The sequence below is a fragment of the Arachis ipaensis genome, chromosome B10 (genome assembly GCF_059453495.1).
Source record: "Arachis ipaensis isolate K30076 ecotype BB chromosome B10, ASM5945349v1, whole genome shotgun sequence".
In the NCBI taxonomy this organism is placed as follows: Eukaryota; Viridiplantae; Streptophyta; class Magnoliopsida; order Fabales; family Fabaceae; genus Arachis; species Arachis ipaensis.
In genome coordinates, this window is record NC_142435.1 from 8,557,101 (window position 1) to 8,580,181 (window position 23,081).

The 23,081-nt window shown below is 32.1% G+C and overlaps 1 protein-coding gene and 1 pseudogene across 1 annotated transcript; both read left to right on the top strand.

Annotated features, from left to right (window-relative positions):
* The first annotated feature begins 6,830 nt into the window (after window positions 1-6,830).
* On the top strand, window positions 6,831-20,086 carry LOC110268334 (uncharacterized). Its single transcript, XM_088488555.1, has 18 exons — window positions 6,831-6,895; window positions 6,945-6,999; window positions 7,190-7,336; window positions 7,552-7,594; window positions 9,116-9,208; window positions 9,306-9,784; window positions 10,237-10,311; window positions 10,628-10,841; window positions 10,959-11,116; window positions 11,213-11,485; window positions 11,593-12,136; window positions 12,351-12,623; window positions 12,761-12,997; window positions 17,710-17,830; window positions 18,022-18,108; window positions 18,329-18,389; window positions 19,381-19,431; window positions 19,913-20,086. Exons 1-18 carry the CDS (start codon window positions 6,831-6,833, stop codon window positions 20,084-20,086), a joined length of 3,150 nt encoding a protein of 1,049 aa, XP_088344681.1.
* Window positions 20,087-20,319: 233 nt separating this feature from the next.
* On the top strand, window positions 20,320-22,385 carry LOC107620061 (protein FAR1-RELATED SEQUENCE 5-like; annotated as a pseudogene).
* Window positions 22,386-23,081: the final 696 nt, after the last annotated feature.

Genomic DNA, 23,081 nt, shown 5'->3' on the forward strand with positions numbered 1-23,081 from the left:
AATTAAAAGTGTATCCAAGGGAACTTTCTATTCTACCCTACTCTTAATGCTCTCTAGCAGAGCCAGCCTCCTTCTTGAAATGAAACTGCTGCCTTTTTATAGGCTTTCACAAAATTAAAATGAAATTGAAATTAAAAACAAATTACAATTAAATGAAACTCCTATTCTAACTATCTCTTGTGCCTTTGAGTGATGACAGGGACGGATTCATGTAGAAGGGAGTGGGGGCAAGTGCCCCCAGTGAAATTTAAAAATTTGTTAATTAATACATAGTAATAAAATTTATTTGCCCCCACTATATAATTAAATTTGACTCCATTATAATTAAACTTTACTCGTCAATTTCAATAATCTAAAAACAAATAGTAATTTAAGATTCAAATAAATTTGTTATAATAACATTTAAAAAGAAGGAGTGAAATAATTATAGATTTGTTATTTTATAATTGCAACTAATAAATAAATTTAAAATTAAAAAAATATGTTTATATACTTAGTGAATATCACTACTATTATGCGTGTATATATATTATATATATTTGATTATTTGTTCAAAATAGAGGTAACTACTAATATAATATCCAAAAGATCCAGGCGCAGAAAAAATAATTGTTAACTAATTTTAAAATTATGATAAAAAATAACTAATAAATATTATATTTATTAAAAGTGACAAAAAAATCTTTTAATATTTAACAAATGACATATTCATTTAATCTAAATATTTAATAGTCAATAGAATTCAGCCTAATATTTTATTAGATTTGATTATAAATATATAAATTTATTCTGTTAAATTAATTTCAAATTAAATAGATTATCTTATTAAACTAATTTTAATATTAAATTAAAAATGACTAATAAAAATATTAATCTTATATTGACTATTAAAAATGATTAAATAAATAATAATAATAATAATAATAATAATAATAATAATAATAATAATAATAATAAATCAAAATAATACTGTTTATTCATTGGTATTTTTTTTAAGTTAACTTTAGTTTTTTCTAGATAACATTAGTTGAAAAAACTTTTTTAAATATGAATATTATAAAGAATCGATTTCGTAATCGCATGAGAGATGAATTTTTAAATGATTATTTAACGACATATATAAAAAGAAAGACATTTGATTGTATTGACAATGAAAAAATTAAATAATATAAAACCTAAAAAAATGAAATTTTAATTTATATATTATTATTTAAATATTATTTTAGTATTTTAATTTGTTGATTAGATAATTTAAAGACTAATTATATTTTATAATAACAAAGTATAATTATAAAAATTATTATCATATTATGTATATTTTGCCCCCACTCACAAAACTTTCTGGATCCGTCATTGAGTGATGATAATGAGCTTTGCTTGCTTTGGATTTGAAGAAGAGTGGATCCGGATGGCTTGGTTCAAATGGCATGGGTCAGGGTTGCTTGGTGAGGCTCTAGTGGAGCACTCGGTTAAGTAAGAAAACGTAGCGCTCCCTTGCTTAGTGTCAAGCCTTCGAACCAAGCCTTGTGCCAAAGTAGCGCTCAGTGAATGATTTGAACGTAGCGCTACATGCTTGAGTTGGTCTCCACTTTCAAACCTTGCTGGCTTCATTTGCTAGCAATTTCCTCATGCCAAGGTAGCACTCAGTGAGGTTAAGCAACGTAGCGTTACTTTGCTTCCCTTGTGTGCATGGTTCGAACCTTCATAGGCCACGAAAACGCTCAATCACATGAACGTAGCGCTCAATTATTTGAACGCTCTTCCTTGCCTAATGAACGCTTGTGTTCATTTATTTATTCATTGGCATTTAATAATCATGCATGCATTCATTAATTAATGCCAATGCATTACGTTAAAGCAATTTGCTTTAATAATGTACTTCATGCATTCTTCCATTGGCTTTAATTAATAATGCATTCATTTCATTCATTCTTCAATGCCAATGCATGGTTCATGATGACATCAATTAATCAAATGCATGCATGCTTTCATTAATTTTAATTACTTAGTAATGCCGTAAAGCTCATTCATTTAATTCATTCTAATTAAATGCATGCATGCATAATATTTCATGATAATAAGGCCACGGCTTCATGGTCATGGGCCACGCTTTTAAAAGCGTGGCCTAAGGTTCCAAAGCGTACTCAATCTTCAAAGAGTGCCACAAAATTCTTCTTTTCTTCTTTTGAGCTGTTTTTGTGTTATTTTGCTTCTTTTTTCACTTATTTTCTACAAAATTTATAAAATCAAAAGATCAAGGAAATATACCATTTAAGCACAAAAGAATGCAATATTTAAGCACTAATCATCAATTTCTTGTATAAAAAAGTATAGAAAAACATGACATGATGACATATCATCACAACACCAAACTTAAATCTTGCTTGTCCCCAAGCAAGAAAAGAATCATGCAATAGAGATTGACAATCCAAGGTGAGAAGAATAGCAAGTTAATGTTCATGGTAGGCTAGTTTTCTATGCATGCTACAATCACAAAAGAAATGTAAATGATTGATGCTTCTATCTAGCTCAATTTATGAAATCTTTTCCTTATATTTCTTCCTTGAAACAAGCTTTTGATTTTCTTATTAGCTTCTCCTTTTGGGTGCTTTGCCCCATGAGTTGATAACAAAACTACGACTCTAAATGCTTTGTTTTCAAGTATTACCACTTGACACATAAGCACCACAAGCATTTAATTAGAGGACTTCTTTAAGCTCATTTGTTTCTTTTCTTAACTCTCTAATCATTGATGCTCAGAGCCTTGAGTTTTGAGGGAGTGCATTTGCACTTGAGCCTAACCTTGACTCTAAGTGTTTTGTTTTCAAGCTTTTTGCTTGATACATAAACACCACAAGTACTTAACAACTTAATTGTCATTAGTACTCAGAGCCTTCAGCTTTCTCATTCTTTCCCTTTTTCTTTTCTTGCCTTAATTTGCAAATGCTTCTTCAAGGTTTTCATGATTTCAAAAAGATTTCATAAAATGTCCTAGATGAAAACTTCAATTAAATAAAATCCAATGTAATTGAGCAAGAATTAATCATACTAGCCTTCCAATACTTGTATGCACATGCTAAATTCTTCTTTAATGACCCTGTTTGTTTATGATCATGATATTTTATTGCTTTTGAATTCACAAAACTCAAGTTGGTAGTCATAATGTCACAGCAACATGTTACAAATCAAGATTCAGGCTATGCTTATTCATACCACACATGTATACAGAGAAGATAAAGACAATCATGCAATTTAAAGTGCTGGAAACACATGAGAGGAAAAGGAACTTTACAACCTTGTAATTCATCTTCTCTATTGTTGTCATTTTCCTCTTATTCTTCCCTTTCCCTTGCCAAACTCAGAATGCTTGCTCATCCTCAAGCAACAATTAGAACAATGGCTATAGGGCTAAGATGGATCATGAATGTCTTACACAATGAAACATTAGTAGTACATGTGTTTTAAGCAAGCAAAATTCAAGATACTATCAAGGCATAGGAAACAGAGACATTGTGATTGCAAACATAAGAGGGTGTGCATGATACATTGCATAAAAATATAAGTGGCACACCAAACTTAGTGTGACACTCTCACTTGGAATTGATGCAAGTATCTAGTAAAGATTGGAACCAAATTTTTGTTGCATAGCAACACCAAACTTAGAATGCAACCATATGTCAATTTAATTGAACTAAAACTAAGCAAATGAAACTGTCATTTGTTAAATACAATCACCAAGTGAAGCATCTGTCATGAATAAGGATTTCTTGGTGAGGTATTAACAAAAACAGTTGATAAAAGAAAGCATTAAAAATAAGAAAATGACTAAAACAAAGAGAAAACTAAAATTGTCTAACTAAAAGAAAGATAACACTGCAAAGGGCATTATGATTGTGCAGACAAGTGGTGTTGCTTAATAAATTGCATAGAGAATTAAGTGGCACACCAAACTTAGAATCTTAGTGTGACACTTTCATTTTTGATGCAATCATCAAGAAAGATTGAAAACAAATTGTTGCAGGGCAACACCAAACTTAGAATGTACCCATATGCCAATTTACTTAAATTTAAACAAAGCAGACAGAGAAAGTAAACAAAGCAAAGAAAAGAAATGTTACCTACAGTTGACATGTTCTTCAGTTTCTTCCTCTTCTTCCAGTTTGTTAAGAGGAATTACCTCAAGGGGGGAGAGGATTCAGCTATTGCCCCCTATCTTGGTCTCTCCTCAGTAAGCTTTCTTTTGTTAATGGCTTGATTGAGCTTGCTTGCTGGATCAGGGGCAGGATTTGTGCTCTTGTTAGTTGCCTTCACTTCTTTGGATTCAAGACTTAGTTGCTGTGTGATTGTTGGAGCTTTATCTTCATCAAAAGCCTTTTGAATTGGTGGTTCAATGATCCCTTCTTCTGTGCAACTTTCTGCCTCACTTGAGTATGGACTTCCTTGATTGTCTTCCTCCATTTCTTCTTCATGATTTTCCATTAATTCCTTTGGGAGGGAATCTTCATGTTTCATTTTCACCTCAAGTAGCTTTTGTGGACTTCGAATCTCCGGTTCAAATACCTCCACCACCTCATTCTCCATTGAAATTTTACTTGATACAGGGACCTCTTCTTCCTCTTCTTCACTCACAGATTGTTCTTCATCCTTAACACTTGGTAATCCTAATTGAGTCCTCCTCTGCTCTAAATGCCCCTCTATCTTCTTGAAGAGAAATTCTTGTTTTGTACGAAATTGTTTTTGTTCCTCCAGGAATTGTTCTTGTCTTTCCAATAATTCTCTAGACTTTTGAAGGGGGTCCTCAACTACTGGCTCAAGAGATGAAGGCTGAGAGTGATTTTTTGGACATAGATGTGCTATGGTGAAGTTGTTTTGAGGGATATGGAATGAGTTTTATGGGTAGTGAAATGAGTTGTATGGATCTTGGAAAGAGTTTTGTGTTGAGGTATATTCAAGTGATGGAGAATTCTGACATGAGAAATCAGGAGGTAGGGTTTCACTTAGTTCAGGAGCCTCTCCATTTTGCTCTTTTACCTCCTCCCTTGCATTCAATATTTGGTCTACCAGCACTTCCATATTTTTGAAGAAGTTCTCTTGTTCATTCCAGGATATCTGTGCATTTTTCTCATATTTTTCAAGCATGGTCTCAAGCTTTGAGAGGCTTTGGTTCAAGGAAGTTTGTGGCGGTGGTAAGTTTGTGGATGGCTCTTGATAAGTGGAGTTTGAACTATCAAATGCTTTCTAGTTTTGATCCTCCCACCCACAATTTGAATGATTATTGAATTCATCACAGTGTGGATTATTTTGTGGCATGGAGGAACAATCTTCCATGTATGTACTGACAGCATAATCAAATGATGATGTTCCTTGATGAATAGAAGATGAAACATTGAAATTCCCTTCCCAGCCATAATTTATGTCAGTATCATAGCAATATGAGTCACTTTGTGGCTTTGGGAAATAGTTCATTTCACTTGATTGTTCATACTCTTGTTGATATGCCCAGCTACCATGAGAATAGTGACATAAATCATTTTGTGGTTCTGGACAATATCTCATGTGATTTGCTTGATCATTTATCATTTCTTGGGGATACTCTCAGCCACCATTAGAATAATGACTTGCATCATTTTGTGGTGGAGTGAAATATCCCATATGATTCTTTTGCTCATCTTGTGTCTCTGAAGCAAATCTCCGTGGATTGGAGTGTTAAGAATTTGTATTTTCTTGGTGATATTCCCAGCCACCATTAGAGATTGGTGATGGTGGATAATATCCCATAACATTTGTTCAATCATAAGATGAGTTGAACTCCATTTGAATTTTGTAAAACACAACACCAAGGAAAATTGAAATTCATATCTCAGAGAAGAATTTCTTAGTGAAGCAATAACTCAAACACCTTGGTGTCAATTTAAAACAGAAAACAAAAACAAAGAAAATGCTTAATCTAGACTTCTCACCCACTTGATCATTGTTGATCTAAATCAATCCCCGGCAACGGCGCCAAAAACTTGATGGGTGGAAATCAGATTCCACACAAAACTCACCGGCAAGTGTATCAGGTCGCATCAAGTAGTAATAACTCACAAGAGTGAGGTCGATCCCACAGGGATTGATGGATCAAGCAACTTTAGTGGGTGATTATTTTAGTCAAGCTAACATTGGTTAATTAAATGAAATTGAAGCAACAGAACACAACTTGCAGGAATTGTAAAATGCAGAAGGTAAATGGCAGAAGCTTAGAGAGCAAGGAATATAAATTGACAGAATCTTAAATGACAAGAAAGGTAAATTGCATGAAATATAAAGGGGGCTGGGTGCTGGAAATTAAAAAAAGTAATAGATCAATCAATCGGAACAATTGCAGAAAATATAAATGTGCAGGAAAGTAAATCAAGCTCAATGTGAATGTGAAATTGCAGAAGAAGAGAATTGCTTAGAATTGCAGGAAAAGTAAATTTGGATCTCAACAATTTCAAATGTAAAGTTGCAGAAAGTAAAACTGCAGAGAAGAAAATTGGAGCTGAGAATTGTAGAAAGTGAAATTTGCATAAACTAAATTCAATACTTGGAATGTAACAGTGCAGAAAAATTAAAAGTGTATCCAAGGGAACTTTCTATTCTACCCTACTCCTAATGCTCTCTAGTAGAGCTAGCCTCCTTCTTGAAATGAAACTGCTGCCTTTTTATAGGCTTTCACAAAATTAAAATGAAATTGAAATTAAAAATAAATTACAATTAAATGAAATTCCTATTCTAACTATCTCTTGTGCCTTTGAGTGATGATAATGGGCTTTGCTTGCTTTGGATTTGAAGAAGAGTAGATCCGGATGGTTTGGTTCAAATGGCATGGGTCAGGGTTGCTTAGTGTGGCTCCAGTGGAGTGCTCGGTTAAGTAAGAAAACGTAGCACTCCCTTGTTGATGATAATGTACTTGTTAATAGGGAGTGTAGCCTCGAAATTGAGGTCCTCTTGAATTCTCCTCCGGTGAAAATTACGGTAAGTTGTTTATTGGAAGTGATTTAAATTATGAATGTGTTGGTTGGTTAAATTATTTATTGTGTTCCATGAATTATGGAGGATAATCAATTTAATCGGGCTGGAAAATTAAGATGATTTGTCAATCTATATGGATGCGTGTTCTCTGCTATTTACATTTATTCAATTATTCTATTCTTTTGCATTATAGGGTGTACTTTCTGCTGTTCATGGATCCCCTGTTCATGTGATCAAGAAAGAGACTGTTTACAATCCTCCTAGGGGTGGAAAGGTTAAGAGAAATCTAAAAAAAGCTTTTGATGATGTTGCTGATGAGGAGCTTGGCCCAACTTCCAAGGTTCTCAAGAACCGTGATCTTTGAGATGTTTTAATGGAGCTACTGGTGTTACTATGAAATAGTTTACTAATCTAAGAAGTAGTTAACTTATATACACTGAATCCAATATTTCAATCAGATATGAAGATGTTGTCTCTGTCCCATCTATTTTTTGAGCTGTGTCCAAAGACTAGCATGGTTTCATAGTTTCCTTTTGTTTGTTTGTACTTTGCTAGGGATTGTACATAGTGTCCTATATAAATGATGCGATATGGTCAGGTTATGGATTCTAGGTTATTTTGAAATTTGCACCTATGATGTTTATTTATATATATGTATGTACTTTCTTGTGAAAGTACAAGACTAAATGAAATCCAGCAGCTTTTCTATTTATTAATATATTGTGTACTTTTAATTTTCTTAAGTGTTGTTTTGTAGTTATTCGAGTATTCTATCAAGATATTTTTCTTTTTACACTGTCCCAGCTAGAAGATAATAATAATAATAATAATAATAATAATAATAATAATAATAATAATAATAATAATTTTGTCAACGTTAAAGATAAACATGTAAGATTACTGCCAGTGTCAAACAAGGAATTATGAGTTAAATGTTGTTCTTTTATCTAGCTATGTACTAGGTATATTGTGTTATTAGGTATAGCTTAGATACTATGGTTGGTGAGTCACCTTTTCTACATATTTTTGTTAGATTAGCCTCACATTAATATTAAATATTTAGGTTTTACATTTTTCCTCTCATTCCTATTGTAGCTTTAATTTATAGATATTTATATATGTGTGTGTTTATATATATGTGTATAGTTTTGTTTGTTGAAGTGATTTATTGGTATCCTTTCACAAAAAAAAAATTACTCAAGTGTCATCTTGAAGATTTTTTGTTCTATAGTGATGTATTTATCTTCTATTATTTTTGTGAGAGAAATCAAGTTTAAATGTCTCACTTATGTGCTTCTACAAGGTTATATAGAAAAGAATGTTTAAAAAGAAAACGAAGTCAAAGAACTCAACATTCACATGGTTCGGGTAAATTTTTTCACGTATTTCTCAACTAAATGTTACATATGATATATATTGTGCCGTGCTCATTGTTGTTTGTGATATTTTGTAGGAAATGTTGTTGGCTCATTAACTAGCACTACATCCACAAATACTATAAGTTATTTTTTTTTTTCCTAATGGTTAAATATTGTAGATTTTCATTCCTTTTCACCTATCATATTTGTTGTTGTTACTATGGATTTTTTTTATATATGGGCTTTCTTTTTTACTTTTCTTGTTTTTTATAATTTTTCTTACTATTATCTTGTTTCTTTCTTTATTTGAATGTTCTTTTAATTTATTTTAAATATCGGATGATGTAGGTGTTGATCGAGATTCTAGCGGTCTAACACAATTTATTAGTTTCAGGTATTATCATATGTTTAAGTTCTATTTTAATTATTTATAACATAGTCTTATATTTCGTGTATTCATGTGTGTTTTATAAAACTTAGTTTCATACCAACAACAACAACAACAACAACAATAATAATAATAATAATAATAATAATAGTAACAGTGGTAGTCGTGGTGATTGTAGTAATGTTTAATTTAATATATCTTGAATATTAGTTTTCTTTAATTTTTTTTATTTCATATTCTATGTTTAATTTTATTTTTATTTTCTAGGGGATTTTTTTTATTTCGTATTGTAAATAATATGTGTGTAACATGTATTTAAAATATCAAAGATTAATTATGCTTATTCCATAATCATTTTTTTTCCAAAAAACAGATGAATCAGATATATATGATCCTTCCATAAATTCATGTAATCCATTTGGTTCTCTGATTGATCATCCTCTTTTTTTGCAAAGTGAGCTTCAAGGTATTTTTTTTTTTGTTTCGTTCTATGATAATATTTCTTTTTATCGTTCTATTTAATTTATTCATACTAATTTTCTTCAGTGTGTTTGTGGTGTAAGGTGATTGCAGTGATTTTTTCTTTCTGTTTGAAATCTATACAAGGTGTCTTGATATTGGTGATGCTGATTACACTTGTTCATTTTGTGGGGCAAACTTTTGGTTGTTAGAGCGTGTTGAAAAATATTCAACAGTAAATCAACCAGTATTTACACTTTGTTGCTCGAAAGGAAAAGTTCAACTACCCTATTTGCAAAGGCCTCTAGAATTATTGTGTAACCTTATAGATGGTCATGATAATAAGTCTTTGCATTTTCAAAAAAATATCAGATCGTACAATAGTATGTTTGCATTCACTTCTTTTGGATGTAAAGTGCATGACTCAATTAATGATGGTAGTGGACTGCCTCAATTTATCATAAATGGGCAAGTTTATCATGGAATTGGGAGTTTGCTACCAACTATTGGTGAAAATCCAAAATTTGCACAGTTATATATCTATGACACAGCACGAAGTAGTCAATCGCTAGGGAATTTTTGGGTACGTTCTTTTCAACTTCTATGGTTGATTATTAGTATGATTATTTTCCATTATATGTGTATCATTTTTAGTTTCTTGTTTTATACTATGGGCTAGAGATATTTTAAATGAATTGTTATATTATGTCTTTCTTTAGGCAAACAACTGAAATAGATAAGGAATTGATAGTTAGTCTAATGCAAATGGTTGATGAACACAATGTTATAGCCCAATTGTTTCGGAGAGCTCGACAATTTTATGAGTATCATCCTTCGCAAGAATTTTGTTTGAGATTGTTTTCTCAGCAAGTACATGATCTAAGAATTTACAATTATCCTTCATGTGATGAGATTGCTGCTTTGATAGTTAGAGATTTCGAATCATCCGACCGTGGTTGTGATGTTATTGTTTAGTCCACCAGTGGTCAATTGCAACGGATTTATGAAACTCATGCTTTATACTTGCCATTACAGTATCCTTTACTTTTTCCTTATGGTGAGGATGGGTATCAATTGAACATCCCGTATCGAGGGGTTCAAAATACTTATGTACGTGGAAAAAGGAAGAGGATGTCTTTGCGTGAGTTTGTGAGTTTTCGATTACAAATGAGAGAAGATGAGGGAAGCATCATTCACAAAGCTAGGAAGTTGTTCCAACAATTTTTTGTTGATTGTTTTGCTTTGATAGAATCACAGAGACTCTTTGAAATTAGGAAGAAACAAAGTACAATTAAAGGAGAGTTTTTGCATGGTATAGAGGAAGCTATGCAACGTGGTGATGTTGAAGCATCCTCAATTGGGACAAAAGGTTATACTACCATCTTCATTTACAGGTGATAAACGTTATATGTTTAATAATTGCCAGGATGCTATGGCAATTTGCAAGCATTATGGTTATCCTGATTTGTTTCTCACTATTACTTGTAATCCAAATTGGCCTGAATTTCAAAGATATACCCGTCGTGAAGGGATTCCAATTGTTGATAGACCGGATATTTCTTGTCGAGTTTTTCATGCTAACCTGAAGTGTCTTCTAACTGACCTTAAAGGTGGCACTTTTTTCGGTCCTCTCAATGCTGGTATATTTTTCTATTTCTTTGATTTTATATTTTTTTTAGGACAAACTTATAATAACTTGTTTTTATTGTATAATTTATTTTTATATTTATTGATTTATTAGTTGTTATTTTATGTAGGTATGTATACAATCGAGTTTCAAAAAAGAGGTCTACCCCATGCACATTTTTTCCTTTGGCTTGATAGAAGAAACACGTTGCAGAATGTTGAACTTGTTGATGAATTAATTTGTGCAGAATTACCTAATCTTGCAACATTTTCTAATTTGTATAGGATGGTCATAAAATATATGATTCATGGTCCGTGTGGTTGAATACGACCGACTTCTCCTTGTATGAAAGATGGTAAATGTTCAAAGTTTTACCCTAAGCAGTTTGTGAATGAGACTACATTTGATGATGATGGGTATCCAGTATATAAACATCGTGACATGGGCATTACTGTCAAGTTGAGCGGTACAAATATTGATAACAGATTTGTAGTACCTTATAATCCGTTATTGTTAATGAAATATCAGGCTCACATAAAATTAGAGTTTTGTAACAAGTCAAATGTTATCAAATATCTTTTTAAGTATGTCAACAAGGGCCCTGATCATTTGACTGCTATAATGGACCAATCAACGAGTGGTTGTCAAAATTTGCAGGTTCTGGATGAGATTAAACAGTATTATGATGTCGTTATCTTTCTCCTTCAGAGTCCATATGGAGAATATTTGCTTATGATAAACATCATAGATGGCCTGCTATGCAGCGGTTGACTTTTCATTCTCCAAGTCAACAGTATGTTGTGTTTGATGATAGTGACATTGTTAGTTCAGTATTTGCTCGGGATAGAGATTTGATGACGATGTTTACTGCTTGGATGTTAGCTAATAGGCGATATGCTGAAGGGCAATGTTTGACATATGTTGAGTACCCAAGTAAATTTGTATATGATCCAGAATCTAGGGAATGGATGCCAAGACAAAAGCGGTTTTCAATTGGTAGATTAAGTTTTGCTCATCCATCTACAGTTGAATTGTTTTACATGCGATTATTGTTGAATGTTCAAAGAGGTTGCACCAATTTCCGAAGTATAAGAACAGTTAATTCAATTGTATATGATACATTTCAAGATCCATGTTCAGCTATGGGTTTTTTGGTTGATGATAATGAATTTGTTTATGCTATTAAAGAAGTTGCTGAGTTGTCATCGGGAGAGCAATTAAGGAAGTTTTTTGTGACATTGTTGTTGTTTGATTCTATTATGCGGCCATTGTTTGTTTGGAAGGAGACTTGGAAGTTGTTATCTAATGGTATCCTTTATTATAGACGACGAGAACTTGGATTTTCAGGAATAATTTTTTTATTACATTGTGAAACTTGTCTAATAGGAATTGTTCGTGTGTATGTATAGATTAATATGCACGCGTGTCTGTACGTGCACACATGTGTATATAGACACACAGTTTGTTTTAAATCTAGATGCTAAATCTTTATTTTGGGTTTCTAAGCAACTTGTAATTGTAGAATTACAAATGATTGAAAGTGAATTACAGACTTTCTATCTGATTGAGATTGGGAAGTTGCTCCAAAATAATAGAAAGTCATTAAGAGATTATGCTGGTATGCCATGTCCAGATATGCAATTGGTTTCTCAATTTAGTAACTCGATGTTGTTACGAAAAATGCAATATGATATTGCTTTATTAATCCAGGAACATGATTCAAATTTATTGAAGTTGAATGAAGAACAGAGAGTTATATATGAGAAAATTGTCAATTGTGTTTGTAACAAAGAAGGTGGGTGGTTTTTTATATATGGATTCGGCGGAACTGGAAAAACTTCTTGTACAAGACATTATCAGCTAGGTTGCGATCTGAAAGGAAAATTGTCATTAATATTGCATCGAGTGGAATTGCAGCATTATTGTTACCAGGGGGTAAGATAGCTCATTCAATGTTCAACATTCCAATTGAGTTAAATGAGGATATTGTTTGCAGAATCTCAAAAGATAGTGCTAAGGCAGAATTGATTCGATGTGCTGCTTTGATTATTTGGGACGAAGCACCAATGACTAATAAGTTGGCTTTTGAGGCATTGGATAGAACGCTTCGTGATATAATGCCGTCTGTGTCCTATATGCACAATGAATGTACTGGCAGTATTCTAAAAGGTATGACATTTTTTACCTATTCTTTTTGAATGCTACATTATAGCTTGTCACTTCTTATTTATTTTTCTCCGATTCCCTTGCACATATCTCATATTTTTCAATTATGTTTAAATAATGGCTCTTTATTTATGGTCAAATTTTCAAATTTTGTTGGATTTCTTTTGTTTTCATAATAAAAGGAAGGAAAAATACATGATATTTTGAGTTGGGGTTCTTCTTTTGTACCATAACTTTATTTTTATCACTAATGTGGTGATGCATAATTTTTTATTGTAACCAATATCTTGGAAAACATATCTCTTTTTTGTGATAATAATCTAATTCAGGGATCACTGCTGTGCAAAAAAAAAAGTGTATACATACATCTATTATAGCATCAACTGTTGAAAAATTGTTTCTGCTTTGTTGATTTGTCTTATATTTTAAAGTTCAAGTCATGTATCTTTATTTATTTACCTACCTTTTTGTGTCTAGAAATAAGATATAAATATGTATTCTTTAATTTGATTAAAGAGTTTCGGACAACTGCATTAAAAATCTGTTGGAAAATGGAGGATGTACTGCATATTGATGCTCCTTTAGATCATGCTTCAATTCAGATTTTCTTCAACCAAAATAGGTTGGTATTAGAATAGTAATGTGATGAAGAGTATTGCTTATTTGCTCTAGTCTTTTATATTGTTAGTATTAAAATAGTAATAATAATAATAATATTACAGTGAAAAATAATAATTATAGTATTAAAATGCTAGAAACATAAAATTAGTATTGATATAGTTTTTTCATGAGAAAGTAAAAAATTAGGGTTTTCATAACAATTTTAAATTCAGTTTCAAATAATGTAATATATCATCATGTAATCTAAAAATAAAGTATATCCTATTTAATATGGATAACATGTGACGTTATTATTGTGATATTTATTGTTATTAGTTTTGCACTCATAACTAATAATTGTAGAGTCTTGAAATACATAAAGAAAATGGTGATATTTATAATTAACATTTAGTATATGATAAAAAGGATTTTTTTTACTTATTATTGTTATTATTATTTGAAAAGGATTTAAACTTTTAATAGCTGACAATTAATTTTAGTATGCCTCTTCAGATACTTGACAGAATTTAGTGTATACAGGTTTATATTTATTATTTAAAAATAACTTCTTTTCGTTCTCTTATAATTTTTAATATATATACTTCTCTTGATGACATATGTATTTTTGTATAATAAAAGGTTAAATATGCTTCATGATAATTATCTGCAAATATTTAAATCATAGCTTAAAGAATTTGATGGGTCACGTTCAAGGCAAAATCCAAAAGTCACAATTAAATGATTTTTCTACTCCTTATATTAGACTCGATTCTCTCCCTCAAGAATCACTCGGACTCAATGTTTCTCAATTTCAATCTGTAGCTTGTGATCTCCAACATTTTGCAATTTGCGCCATCTTCCCTGATTTTCTTTTTTCACACTTCTAGTGATTTCATTTTTTTTCTTTGGATCGGATTGTTTGTTCCTGATTTTGTTAACATTTGCTGCTGCTATTTATTTAATCATTATAAAAAATTCTTTTTTTATATTAGATAAAATATTAGATTTTTTCTACAGTGTTTATAAGGATTTTTGAAGGATCAAACAACTAAATGGCAATGTATGCAGGTACAAATGGTTCCAATAGGTAAATTACTTAGTATAAAGTTCCTTAGATTTGTCAACATTATTTAGATTTCATGACAATCGGTAATGGTACGTATCTTTTTTTTTCTAAGTTGTATTTTAGCATCGTGGTAAATAGACATATATTTTACTATAGTGACTGAAATGTCTATGTGTCCTACAGTAGATATCCTCGATCTCCTTACTATGAGAAGACCATGAGATATTCAGACATGAGCGCAAGTCGATTAGTAAAATATCCTTAATGAAGTCAGTTCTTTTTTTAAGAAACTTACGAAATATTAAGTTTGTATTTATTATTGGTTATGTAGAAAACCCCTCCTGAATCCCTAAATATGAAATATTCATTACAGTACTTGTCCACTAAGTTTGTTGCATATCTGAAACCATCTGGGCAAGGTTCTGTGTGAAAGATAACTAGTCCACCTTCCAATGTAGGGAAAATATCTTTTTTTCCATCTCCTGAGAAGTGGCGGAAGAAATTCAGAGTGAAAATTTGGGGTTGAGTGGAAGGAGTGCTGTAGATTATACAAGTTAAAGAGGAGGGACAAGCTTATCCTGAGATTAGCCTCCATACGGGACCATCACATACAGTTGGAGATCAAAAAATTTTAATTTCTACTTAAAAATGGCTATTTATCTATTATTATGCAGAAACAAATATTTTTGTTTATGTGTTTCATTGTACTGGACATGTTTTTGTTTTCTTTTTTTTTTCTCTGAATATTTGACAACCTATGTTTTAAATTTGCCAAATAATAGGTTTTTTTTTCATTCTGAATCCTTTTAATACTGTTTTAATTTGTCAGTGGTACATCAAATTAATTGAGATCTTTTTTATCTGCATAAAAAAATTACGTTTGTTATTTTTTATTATTAATATAGTGTATATATTCTTATACAATGAAAAACATTATACATATTATAATTATCTGTAAACAAATATTTTTTTATACTGGTAGTATCAAAACAACAACAACAACAACAACAACAACAACAACAACAATAATAATAATAATAATAGTAATAATAGTATTACAATGGAAAATAATAATTATACTATTAAAATTCTAGAATATTAAAATATTGTCAATATAGTATCTTTATGAGAAAATAGAAAATTAATTTTTTGATGAAGTATTTTAAATTCAATTTCAAATAATATAATATACTATCATATAATCTAAAAATAAAATATATCCAATTTAATATGGGTAATATGTGACATTGTTATTATTATGATATTTATTATTATTAATTTCGCATTCATGGTTAATATTTGCACAGTTTTGAAAGATATAAAGAAAATAGTTATATCTATAATTAACATTCAATACAACATAAAAAAATGGTAAAATTTTTAGTAGTTATAATAATAATAATAATAATAATAATAATAATAATTATTATTATTATTATTATTATTATTATTATTATTATTGGAAAAAAGGTTTAAACCTTTTTTAGCTAATCATAATTTCAATATGTTTCTTCGAATATTTAACGAATTTTAATATATGCACTTTTGTATATAAAATGTAAAATGTAAAATTTTATTTGGTAAATGAACAATGTAAAATTTTATTTGGTAAGTGAAAAATAATTCATATATTTAAAGAACTTTTTTATCCGTTATAATTATTAGAAGATCTATTAAAAATTAAATATAAAAAATTGATCCCTATATTAAATGTCTTCTTAATTAAATAAAAATTAAAAAAAATTACTTTATAAGTGAAAAACCAAAAGCAGATGAAGAAAACCAAAAGCCACGGTTCCTCACCCCTTCAAAAAAGAAAAAGGAAACAAAAGTGAATCTGGTGACCCTTCTTCATCTTTCTCTGACTTCTCACCTCATTCAACCAAGAAACTCTAAGATCCAACTTTTTTCACAATAAACCCGCATAACCTCCTACCACAGAGTCGTCGACTACAGTGCATGCCAGCACCCGCGACTCGTCTGATAACAATGTTCCCAGTAGCTTCTTCGCAGACAGTATTTTTTCTTTTGGGTTGTTGACAAATTGAGACTACAACAAAGTAAAGTTTTACCCTAATCATTGTACTCCCAATACACAACTTTTTATTCGTTGTTTCTTCTTTTGCATGTCTTTTCTGTGTTGGTATTTTTCCTTTCATTAATTTGATTAAGTGAAATTTTGGATTTTGAAAAGATTGAGTTCATAAGTTGATTTTTCAAGTCTGAATATGCGGAGTCCAAACATATTTTGTGACAAGGTGGAATGTTGTTTTTTGAAATAACTCATTTGTACTGTTACTATTATTATCACCTTTTTTGTTATAAAAAAAGTTACATTAATAAAAAGTTACTATTGTTGATTTCTTTCTGTTTGTTTGCAGATAAACCAAAGAAGTTTTTTAAATACTGTTCTCCCAACATGAGTGTTTTTGCATGTAGAAGTGATCGCAAAAGGTAGACAATGTATTATTTGTGTTTTCTATTAATGATTTTTTGTTCTGTGTTGTAAACATACTGAATGGAGTTATTTTAGGCGTTTTTCTTTGGCACAAAACAACATTGGCCAAAACAACATTTGCCACTTGATAAAGAATCAAGAATTACATTCGGTGCATACAAAGGACGGATACACATTTAAATTAATATATAATTTGTGCTTTTTTTTAGTAACCATATAAAAACCAGATAAATTACATGTAACAAAATTAATAAAATCTATCATAATAAATTAAATGTATGTGATAAATATTTTTTTTAGGATGATGTGTTGGTTCTAGATAGAATAATTGCTAGATATGGTGCTGAGTTGAAACATGAAATTATCCTAATTGATCTCTGTGACAATTGCATCAAGCTTAAAATAAAAACTCGAGGAAAAAAATCTAGATACCTTCACCTGAAGTAGAGAAGTTACTTGCTTTCTATAACTTCAGAAGCATAGTGAGGATTTGTTTAATGTATGTCACAAGTGGAATATTTTTTATGGCTTCTTTAGATAAGCGAAATAATCCAATCTATATGAATTTTTATGAATCTCAATATGTAAAAGATATTATTGGGATATCTTTGTTAAAAGTTATCCAGGATAAATTAGGGTTAAACTACTTTGATGCATTGGATGATGTTGTTTCTGGTATAGAGGATAATGGGATGCATGAGAATTTGAAAAGGTTAGAATTTACAGTTTTTTTTAATTATTGTTAATTTTGTACATGTTATACTTCAATTATTATATTTGTTAATATATATTTTTTAAATATGTCTATAATTCATTGTATAATATCATGTTGCTATTTGCTTCTTCGGTTGTCTGTTTTTTTTTCAATTATTATTGAATTTTTTTCTCTTTTTTTATTAATAGCACTTGTAGTCCTGAGATGCAAAGAATTGTCAAAAAGAATTCAAAAACAAGCGCTGTTCAGAATAGATCAAAGACAAAAAAGAGAGGGTATGTTCATTTAATATTATACTAGTGTTATATGAGTTCTTGATTTTGTCATTCTCTGTATAAACTAATTAGTAGTTCAGTTTGTTATAATCAAAATGTATTAGGTAGAAGAATTACTTTCTATTTTAGAATATTTTGTATAACATCATTTTACATGTTTGATTGTTACATTTTTAATTTGATGACATTTTTTTTTATAAATTATCATTGAAATAAAAAGATACGTTGTTCTACATCATTGCAAGACATTGACTAAGCATGATTTCAAGGCTGATCGAGTTGTAAGTTTGCATAATGATAGTTTCATATTTATTTGTTACTTTAATTTTTTTGGAATTAATTTTATTTATTTATTTTTTTTGCAGTATATTCCGAATCAATTTGCTAAGTTACTAATTGAGTTAGGAGAATAAAAAAATTGGAAGTTCATTGTTGAGGAATCAAAGATTACTACAAGCTTTGAAATGCATGTTTTGAAAAGTAAAGGCAAAGAACGAGGATACGAAATTAGTCCTAAATGGAAAGATTTTGTGAAAATGCACAAATTTAAAACCAGAGATTCATGTGTGTTTGAGATGGTTTCGAAAGAGGATAAGCTGATTCGAGTTTCTGTAACTAAGAAGTAGTACATTAGCTGGTTTGAAACTTTTTTATGTTATTTTGGGATATGTATTATGTTTTGAGGTTTACGCTTTTCATACTTTGAAAGTTAATGTGCAGTGGGTGAATTTGTGACTTAATCTATGTAATCTTTTGTTATATGGTGTGAATAGTTGCTCTAAACAAAGAGGTAGTATTTGACTTTGTTTTATCTTTTCTTGTAATGACAATCAAATTATTATGGTTTTTTTTAAACTATAATATTGAGATCAGGTATGATTCTTTGTCCAAAATATTTTAGATATATTAAATAGTTTATTTTTCAATATGTTCATAAGACTGTAATCCCATGCAACTGCACGGGTCCTCATGCTAGTTTAGTAATAATGAAGGTTTATAGGGTGTGTGTTTGATCAAGTTAGAATGTTGAACTTGATGTCATATACTTGTAACCAATTACTAAAAGATACCTGCTGTGTAGCAATAATTGAATTTCTTTTGTAAAGACACGGGATTTTTTGAGAAGATTGGATTCCATATTCATTGAATTGTGTTTTATCTTTCGTGCATTGATGCACTGTGTAATGTGTACTGTAGAATTCTTTATGCATTGGTGTTACAGAAATTGTGCAAATGGTGACCTGTATAGTCAAATCTTTATGGTCCATACAGGTGCTTGATACTCATGCTTATAAGGCACGACAAAGAGAGTATGGTTTGAAGGTCATAAACATTTCTATTTTATGACCTTTAATGGAAGTGAGGTATGAGTCACACCTATGTCTGCTTACTACATTGTATAGTAGTTTTTATGATAGTATTTGTTCTACTCTGCTAATCACCCGTGCTTAGTTTGTTAGGTGATAGATGCAAGTGTAAAATGAAACTTGGGCCGTTTGATTAATCATAGTTGTGATCCTAATTGTCAAACTGAAAAGGTTAATATACATGTGTTATTGTTTCCTTTTTTATTTTAAATATCATTGCATCTTTAAGCTGCTTATTTTTTATAGTGGTTTTTACTTGGAGCTAAGTTATATATGTTAGCATATGTATTTGCTGGAAATATGCATGTTGCATGCATATGAGTATGTAGATGTATGTTAATTAGTACAGGTATCGTTTGAGATTGAATGTTGATGTATGGTTTTTGATATGTATTTGCATGATGTTGGATTCTGTGGTTTGTTATGTTCTTGCTTAGTTAGAGTTGACAGTAGAACGGGCGCATATCCGACGTGAGGGAAGAAGGAGCGTTTGGGAGATGGCATCATGTAGTAGAGTAGTTCATGAAATGGGATGCAGGAATGGTGATGATTCGAATCCGGCTGGTGAAATGGCTACAGTGACCGGCGATGAGGAGGTACGAATTATGTAAAATTGAAGAGCACGATGTTGGGTATGGGTGTGAGGTGAAGAATTTTTTTAAGGGTTTCTTTTGAGTTATTCAAAATTTATAAGCTTATGTGGAAGGTATTTAACATGTCAACTTGTGAATTCGTGCAGGAAAAAATGCTTGACATAGGAATGGAAGAGGATGAGTTTGAGGGTTTCGGCTATAAGCAGAGTGAAGGCACTACCAACACGATATCTAATGCAGGACGGGTTACTGTGGCAGATGTACTTAAGATGGAGTTCAATAGTCCAAAGGAAGCAACTATTTTCTATGAAGAGTATAGTAGGGCAAAGGGTTTTGCGATGTGACAAGGGGAGAAGTTGAAAAATAAGAATGGTGATTTTGTTCGTTACACGTATCTGTGTAATAGACAAGGGTTCAGAGACAAGAAGTGGCTAGAAAAGGTGGATCAGAAGAGGGAGCACAAGGTGGTGACTCGTTGCGGGTGTCCTGTGGAGATACGTATTAAGTCTAAAGGGGATAGTGGGAGATGGTTTGTGTCTCGTTTTGTGGAGGAACATAACCATGAGCTCTTGCCTATGAAGTAGGTGGACTATCTACCTACACACAGTAAGATGTCTGATGTTGATATTGCACACATGGAAAGCATGAGGCAAGTTGGGATATCAATTCCAAAGATCTATGAGTCTATTGCTGCACAGGTGGGTGGTTTTAATTTGGTTCCATTTACAAAGCGAGATATGTACAACGAGGTTAGGCGACAAAGGGCGATGGAGAATGGTGACGTGAATGCTGCGTTGAGGGTTTTGGAGGGTGCAGCCCAGACGGATGAGAAATTGTATTGGAGGTACGAGGTTAGTGAGGGGCAGCACATGTACGATCTATTTTGGAGTGATGGACGAAGCCAGGATGATTATAAAGTATTTGGAGATGTACTAGCATTCGATGCAACTTACGGGCAGTACAAGTACAATCTGCCAGTAATTGTTTTTTCTGGGATTAATCATCACAACCAGACCTGTGTATTTGCAACTGCGATGGTTTCATGCGAATCAATTGCATCATATGTATGGGTTTTAAGAAATTTATTGGAATGCATGGGGGGTAAAGCACCCACAGCGGTGATAACTAATGGCGATCGATCAATGCGCGTAGCTATTCAGGAAGTGTTTCCTAATGCTCACCACCGCTTATGCGCTTGGCACCTCCTGAAGAATGCGACGGTTAATGTGTGTAAACCCCAATTCACATCGTTGTTTAGACATTGCATGCTTGCCGATGTTGAGGTTGAGGAGTTTGAGTTGCTTTGGGATGCCATGCTGGAGGAGTGTGGGGTTAGGGAGTTAGAGCGGGTCAAGGACGTATACGAGAAGAAGTCTTCATGGGCAACTGCTTACATACGGGGCAAGTTTTATGATGGGCTCCGCACAACATCTCGGTGTAAGTCGTTGCACGCAAAGTTAGGCAGATTTGTGGAAAGGCGATACGACATACTTGAGTTTGTAACCAATTTTCAATGATGTGTAGACTTTTTGAGGAACAATGAAGAAGAGCTTGACTTCCGATCATCGTACGGGATGCCAGTCTTCAAACGCAGTTCCTGGAGTTAGAAAAGTCAGGGGCAATAAACTTCACACGGAAAATTTTCTCAGGATATCGTGAGTCACTTAAAAGGTGTGTTCGGGTCACCATATTGGAGTGCATCGAAGGTGAGGATAGGTGTGTGTATGTGACACAGAAGTATAGAAGACCGAATTCACGGTGGGATGTGGTTCATATGAAAAGGAAAGAGGAGTTTTTTTGCAGTTGCTTGAGGATGGAGTCATTCGGTTTGCCTTGTGTTCACATACTAGCAATTTTGGTTAGGTTAGACATTGATTCCCTTCCTAAAAGTCTGGTGTTGGCGCGGTGGTCCAAAGCAGCGAAGGAAGATCTTTGTTACGAACTGTTAAGCAGCCAATATGGTGATGCGGGTGTTTTGTATTGGAGTAGATTGGGTGCATTCCTCCAGCACTGCAAGCGGTTAGCAAAAGCAGCATGTATTAGGGATGAGGACTTCAGGCAGTATTTAGCTAAGGTTGTAGAGGATACGTGCTTGCTTGAAAAAACAAATGGACTACGAGTTGCAGTTTTTGGGACCGGAGTTAGCAACAGTGGGGGAAGGGTTAGGGATCCTGTTAGTGTCAGGACAAAAGGCACAGAATGTGGTAATGAACCTCTTGGGTCTAGGGGTATCAAGCGGTGTAAGTGCAGCACATGTGGTTGTCTTGGTCATCGAAGGACCCGCTGTCCCAATACTCCACCGACATCAGCACCGTGAACCCAGGGCGAGGGTGCGAATATGTTATCACAAACTATTAACATGGTAAGCACGAAAACCATGATTCACTTCAGACATACCTTCCCCTAGAGTGGATGTATCATGGTATGAATGTTGTTCTAAAATATTGCAAACACGTGTACAAGAATTGGTGGTACTGGACAGTGTGTGAAATTAATATGATGAAAATTATGTGTTCATGATGGCATGCAGGGTCCGTAAAGGTAGGAAGAAGGGAGAATTGTTTGGTGGTGATCGTTGAAGCGGTTTCGATCTATACATAGCTAGGTATTCGCAAGTGGTCGTTTCGCTTGGGTCGCTAACGGTGCAAGTATGTATTATTGGTCATGCTGATGTCTTGGGATGTATGTGGGTTAAAGTGTGTTGAGTATGTAATGTTCCTGAATTTTTAACTAGATTTGTTAGCCTTTTAATGACAGCGAATTCTGTGGTTGGGTTGATCATAAGATATGGTCATTTTAATATCACTATGAAAGTATTGTATGTTGATTTTAAAGATAATTTTCGGATGGCACATTAGCTTAGGTGTAAGCATCAGTTTGTGGGATTTAACATGTATCAATGAGTTATAAGTGGCACTTTACCGGGTATGGTATGAATACCACATTATATCTTGGAATGGTTTAATTGGTTATGTTATGTTTTTCCCCATGGTATGAATACCACAACATGTTA

What these genes read in the sequence shown, in the direction of transcription:
- LOC110268334 (XM_088488555.1), top strand. Translation starts at nt 6,831, where the DNA reads ATGGTTTGGTTCAAATGGCATGGGTCAGGGTTGCTTAGTGTGGCTCCA. An exon ending in AGCTTGGCCCAACTTCCAAG is followed by an intron (nt 7,337 to 7,551) that starts GTTCTCAAGAAC and finishes GTACTTTGCTAG; the next exon opens with GGATTGTACATAGTGTCCTA. An exon ending in TTGGAAGTTGTTATCTAATG is followed by an intron (nt 12,137 to 12,350) that starts GTATCCTTTATT and finishes TTGTAATTGTAG; the next exon opens with AATTACAAATGATTGAAAGT.